The sequence below is a fragment of the Aotus nancymaae genome, unplaced genomic scaffold, assembly GCF_030222135.1.
Source record: "Aotus nancymaae isolate 86718 unplaced genomic scaffold, 86718_ANA_hifiasm-v0.15.2.pri h1tg000053l, whole genome shotgun sequence".
Taxonomy (NCBI): domain Eukaryota; kingdom Metazoa; phylum Chordata; class Mammalia; order Primates; family Aotidae; genus Aotus; species Aotus nancymaae.
This window is the reverse complement of record NW_026988467.1, coordinates 22,477,155-22,483,154: the sequence shown is the minus strand read 5'-3', so window position 1 is coordinate 22,483,154 and position 6,000 is coordinate 22,477,155. Positions and strand designations below refer to the sequence as shown.

The following is a 6,000-nucleotide window of genomic DNA, read 5'->3' as shown; positions in this document are numbered from 1 at the left end:
GTTGCCGGATCTGTCCCGCAGACCCTGGCCGACGGATGAAATGAGTACTCAGAGACAGGTATGCAGCATAAGAGCAGCTACAGGACTGCCTGGCTCTAGTGGCCAGAAAACAGCCCCAAGAAGCTGGAGCTACTTGCTTTTTATTCAGTGCAGGCACAATGCCGGAGACCTGGAGCAAAACACAACCTGCAGGTAATTAACATTTACTGATCCCCTTTTAGGGAACATTGCACACACACGGGATGATCAAAGGTTCCTGGTCAATAAAAGTGAGCCTGTTTAAGATAAATTCCCCTACACTCCTTGCCCTCTGCCTCGTGGTTATAGAACAGCTGCCTTCAGCTATTCTCCCCCAGGGCTCTGCAAAACCTTCCAACCTTTCAGAAGGTTTGCATCCTTTCCCTATAGTTTTTCCTCGCCACTCTGACCGATCCCCTACACCAGGTCACCTAGCTGCCACCTGTGTTTTCTTCCAGAGATGTGCTGTACCTTTAAACCCAATCACCAAACACTCACTGGCACCTCTATGGGCCAGACACCAGTGGGGTATCAGGATCACATGGTACTTTTTCAAAATATGAGACTCGGGACCCTCATCAGACCTTTGGAGGTAGAATTTCTAAAACTGGAGCCAGCCTGTGGCTGGGTGTGGTGGCTCACACCTATAATCCCAGAACTTTGGGAAGCCAAGGCAGGAGGATCACTTGAGCCCAGGAGCTGCAGACCAGCCTTATTTATTTAGAGACATAGTGAGACTCTGTCTCTAAAAAAATAATTTTTTTTTTTTTTTTTTTTTTAAAGTAAATAGCCAGGTGCGGTGGCTCACACCTGTAATCCCAGCACTTTGGGAGGCTGAGGCAGGCGGATCACCTGAGGTCAGGAGTTCGAGACTAGCCTGACCAATATGGTGAAACCCCATCTTTAAAAAATAAAAAATAAAAAAAGTAAATAAAATTGGAGCCCCAGTGTCTAGAGTTTATTTTTTCAGACAGGGTCTCTATGTCACCCAGGCTGGAGTGCAGTGAAGACAGTTCACTGCAGCCTCAACCTCCTTGGCTCAAGCAATCCTCCCACCTCAGTTTCCAGAGTAGCTTGGACTACAGGTGTGTACCACCATGGCCAGCTAATTTTTGTATTTTTTGTAGAGCTGAGGTTTCACCATGTTGCCCAGGCTGGTCTTGAACTCCTGAGCTCAAGCAATCCACCAGCCTCAGCCTCCCAGAGTGCTGGGATTACAGGCATGAGCCACCATGTCTGGCCTAGATTTTTTTTTAAGCCAACAATGTTTTCTCTTGCTCATCTAGGCAGAGACCTCTCTACTCAGGATGCAACATCCTAAACACCAGTGCCATCTCTCCAGTCCCTCATAGCCAGGCAGAGATGGGCCTGCAGCTGCACCCATCACAGCCCCTGCTCACAGGGTGCAGACTGTACCCTGCACAGGGGATCTTGCTGAGGAGCTGCGGGGCCTGAAATCCACTCATACCCTAGAACCAAGGCACACATTACATCCCCTCATCTTCCCAGGAGCAGGTACCACTTCCTAATTTACCATGTCACCCATTCAGTACAAATACAGGGAGACCTGTGCTCTGCTGTGGGACACAGGGGCTCCTCAGGATGCAGGCTCAGGATGACTTTCTGTAGGAGATAATGCTTGGGCCAAGTTTGGTTTAGGGAGTAGAAGCAAAGAAGGCACCTCTCTACCCTTTACCTCCCCAACACAGGCCACCCTACCCCACGTCCCACCCCATGACTCCCTGTGGTTATCGGGGCACCACCATTCTCCTGGCCACTGACAGGGACACTTTAATAACAGTGCACATTGGCCGGGCACAGTGGCTCACACCTGTCATCCTAGCACTTAGGGAGGTTGAGGTGGGCAGATCACCTGAGGTCAGGAGTTTGAGACCAGCCTGGCCAATATGCTGAAACCTGTCTCTACTAAAAACACAAAAATTTGCTGGGCATGCTGGTGGGTGCCTGTCTGTAATCTCAGCTACTTGGGAGGCTGAGGCGGGAGAATCACTTGAACCCAGGAGGCAGAGATTGCAGTGAGCTGAGATCATGCCATTGCACTACATCCTGGACAATAAGAGCAAGAATGTGTCTCAAAAAAAAAAAAAATAAAGAATAACAGTGCACATCAAGAAGGCCCTCAGGGACAGATTGGGGCATAAGGAGGCATCAGCCATACATCAGACCAGTGTGTCTGGCTGCTGGGATTTACTTGGGGTAGCTGGCAAAATACTAGGGAAGTATTAGGGAAAGTTAGAAGATTATAGTCTCAAACCTTTTGGAAAGCTGCACCCAGGTTTTAATGGAATGAACTGAAGGCAGCCAGTTCATTACGTTAGAACTTTAAGTCATAGGGTGAAGATTAAAATAATAAAAACCTCACATTCCTTTGTCCCTACTCTATTTACTCATGTAAACTTTGTGCTGAATGGCCCACTCAGGGGAGGTCAAAGGTGAATTTCCTATTAATGGTGTTTTTTCTGGGCCCCAGAATCAAGACCTTTTATCATTTATAAAACGACTCTTTTAACCATGTTAGTTATCCACAAGTGTGTTGACTTATAACTTCTATTATTAAATCTATACTGAATAAATGTGAGGAGGACAGGGAATCTGGTCAGTTAGCTGCAATTGCCCTGTGAGAGCAGCTGATGACTGCAAGGAGAGCTCGGACACACCCCCCTCCCTCGCGGGGACCTCGGACACGCCCCCCTCCCTCGCGGGGAGCTCGGACCCGCCCCCTACCCTCGCAGGGAGCTCGGACAGGCCTCCTTCCCTTGCGGGGAGCTTGGACACACCTCCTCCTGCCCCTCCACTGGGAGCCCAGGAAAAAAAGCCCCATCAGGACCTACCTGATAGCATTTTGTCCCATCCGGGCCTCACTCCCTACCTACCATTTTGTCCTATCCAGGCCCCACTCTGTGCCTGCCATTTTGTCTTCCTGCTTACCATTTTGTCCTATCTGGGCCCCACTCCCTGCCTACCATTTTGTCCTATCTGGGCCCCACTCCCTGCCATTTTGTTCCATCTGGGCCCCACTCCCCACCATTTTGTCTCACCTTGGGCACAGCCAATCAAACGCCTCCACTCCCTATAAAACCCCATTCCTGAGGGGAGTCCGTGCGACTTCTCTGGCCCCTCCTGTTGGACTGCAGAACCTCACCCAGGAGCCTGAATAAATTCCCTTGCATTGGATTATTTTTGTGCTGGCCTCAGTTTCTTCTCTTTAAACTCGGCGAGAACAGACCTTACAATGACCATCCCTAGCCCACTCAGATTCACTGTATTCTGGTGTGTGTGAGTGCATTTTATTCATCCATCATTGAGTCAGGGTCTGCAGGACAGACCTCCACAGGTGGTGATCAACGTCTCAGGTAGTGACCCTGACATGACAGGTCTCACCTGGCCTGGGCTGCTTGAGGGTAACTGGCTTGGTGTTCAGAAGTGCCTGTGGGAGGGAGTCACGGTACAGGAAACTTGTGGCCTTGGAAGGTCTCCTGAGAGGCCCTGCAAAGCCAGAGTCCCTCTTAGCAGCTCGAATCGGCGCTATCAAAGTGTACTAGCAGTTCGATTGCTGCCAGTACACAAACTTTTACTGGTCCGCAGCGAGATAAGTATAACAATTGAAAGTAAGTATTTAGAAACTTTTATAACAATTTTACAAGGTCTTGTCGAATGCTATTAAAATGAAGCTAAGGCTAGAATTTTGCCTGATTTTCCATTTCTTCTCTTCTATTTAAATTATTGTGGTAAAATATAGATAACATAAATGTACTATTTTAGCATTTTTTTTTTTTTTTTTTTTTGAGACAGAGTTCTGCTCTTGTTGCCCAGGCTGGAGTGCAATGGTGTAATCTTGGCTCACTGCAACCTCCACCTCCCAGGTTCAAGCAATTCTACTGCCTCCACCTCCCAAGTAGCTGGGATTACAAGCATGAGTCACCATGCCTGGCTAATTTTGTATTTTTAGTAGAGACGGGGTTTCTCTGTTGGTCAGGCTGGTCTTGAACTCCCGACCTCAGGTGATCCACCCACCTTGGCCTCCCAAAGTGCAAGGATTACAGGTGTAAGCCACTGTGCCCAGCCTATTTTAGCCATTTTTAAGTGTACAATTTAGTAGCAGTAAGTGCTTTCACAATACTGTGTAACCACTAGTATTATGTAGCATATACTTTTTTTTTTTTTTTTGGCATCTAAATGATGAAAAACTTTATTCTGCATCAAGGTATCTGGAAGGCGAAGCTGCATTTGGGGCACATTATACATGAGGAATGATCCATATATGGTGAGTACAAAACTCAATTATATAATTAATTATTTCTTAGCTAGTATCAGATACTCGAAATTACAAATGCTTAAAAGTAAAATATGATTTGCCATACTAGAAGGCTAGAAGTGAAATATGACAGATTTTAAACCAGCAGATATAAATGCAGCTCCTATGTGTATATTTTTAAAAAATCAAATATTGGGGGAAAGAATCAAATACTGAGAAAAGCTCTGGCCTTAAACACATCTTATCTGAAATCCAACCAGGAAGCCAGTCCATGATTTTAGCAATTTTAATTCATTGTATGAAAAAAAAATTATGAATGCTAGGTGAATCCAGTGACAAAAGGGCACTTTTTGGGTTAAAACTACAAAAGAAACTTGTTTTCTGGGAACATTAAGGAAAACATTTTAAGTCATTTTCAAAATGTCTAATTGATACGCTGATCATCAGAAAAACTTATCTAGTCTGTATAGAAATTCAACTTGAAATAAGAATGAGGCAGAGTGATTTTTTTAAAGGGAAATATATATATATATACTCTTCAGGTCAGTGTAACATGACTGTGATCATCTTACAAACGAAACACAAAGTCAATTCAGAGCAGCATGGCCTTGGAGACCACCCACACCCAACACAATTGTACATACTGAGCTTCGCTGTCAAGTTAAGGAGTGAGCCAATGAGTTCGCTATCAAAGGTCATGTTTTTACAGTCATTCAAATTATATCCCCAAAACTTTTCTTGTATTCTCTACCCTTTGACTTTTTTTTCTTTCAAAGAACTGATTGCAGAGTATACAGAAATCCAGCTATACTTTATGTACTACTTTAGGTGGAGTCTAACTTTTTTTTGAATTTATCATTGCTTAAAAATCTTCAAAATAGCTTCATGAGGCTCATGACAGTGCTGGCCACATGGAGATGTAGCCTTTTGTTGCCTTTAAACAATGTCACACCATCTATCACTGTCCCATTGGTCTGAAGTGTACTGGCAAACTAAGCATCCTGTAAGACAAGCTAAAGCTTGCTTTTTGCCAATCAGTTTAAAGTCCTACATCTCTTCATTGATGTACTTTCTCTAGGTATTGATAGTCAAAAGCACAAAGCATTTATTATGCATTCAATCATGTAGCTAAACAAAAAACTGGTCTCCTGAAGTCGTTTAAACCAGCTGTTCCAAAACCTCCTGCCACCACTTTGTTCTGTTAGTCATCAAAAACTTTCTGAACTATAAATGAAAGAATAAATGGTAGTGCTGCTCTCCATATCAGATATTAGGCACTGCTCCATATCTTTGAACATTTGATTTTTTTAACAATAACTGTGTCAAAAGCCTCAAAAAACCCTGAAATTAATTTTCCAGCTTTACTGTCACCAGCCAGAAGTAAAATTCTTAATTTGCTTGTTAGCTGATTGCTGTTACATTTATTTTTTTAAATACGGTTGGACCTCTATCGTTATAAAGTATATAAAATTTTCAAAAAAATGGAAGAATTTTGCTTTTCATTGTATTACTGAATACCTGAGGTAGTTGAGTAAAAATGCACGTTTGATACCCCTGCCAACACCATTTGGCACTTCCCTTAGGCTACTCATGTTAGTGTTAGGTAAAAATAAGACTCAGAACAGTTTTCTACGCTAATGGCTTAACATTTAAGTTCCTGTGATAATTATTCTGATCCAATTTTAACAATTGGATTTAGGAGCAAC

General features: G+C 43.9%; 1 protein-coding gene across 3 annotated transcripts in view; it reads left to right on the top strand.

Annotated features, from left to right (window-relative positions):
• The window catches only part of PAQR7 (progestin and adipoQ receptor family member 7), a 43,070-nt gene continuing 37,070 nt past the window's right edge, over positions 1 to 6,000 (top strand). Inside the window, exons 1-2 of one of the 3 annotated variants that reach the window (XM_012439884.3) lie at positions 1 to 192; positions 4,244 to 4,303. In XM_012439884.3, the coding sequence (XP_012295307.1) occupies positions 4,290 to 4,303 (14 nt within the window). In that variant the 5' untranslated portion in view covers positions 1 to 192; positions 4,244 to 4,289. Of the gene's footprint in view, positions 193 to 4,182; positions 4,304 to 6,000 lie in introns of those variants that run through there. The other 2 variants (XM_064363504.1, XM_064363505.1) reach the window with 2 other exon arrangements.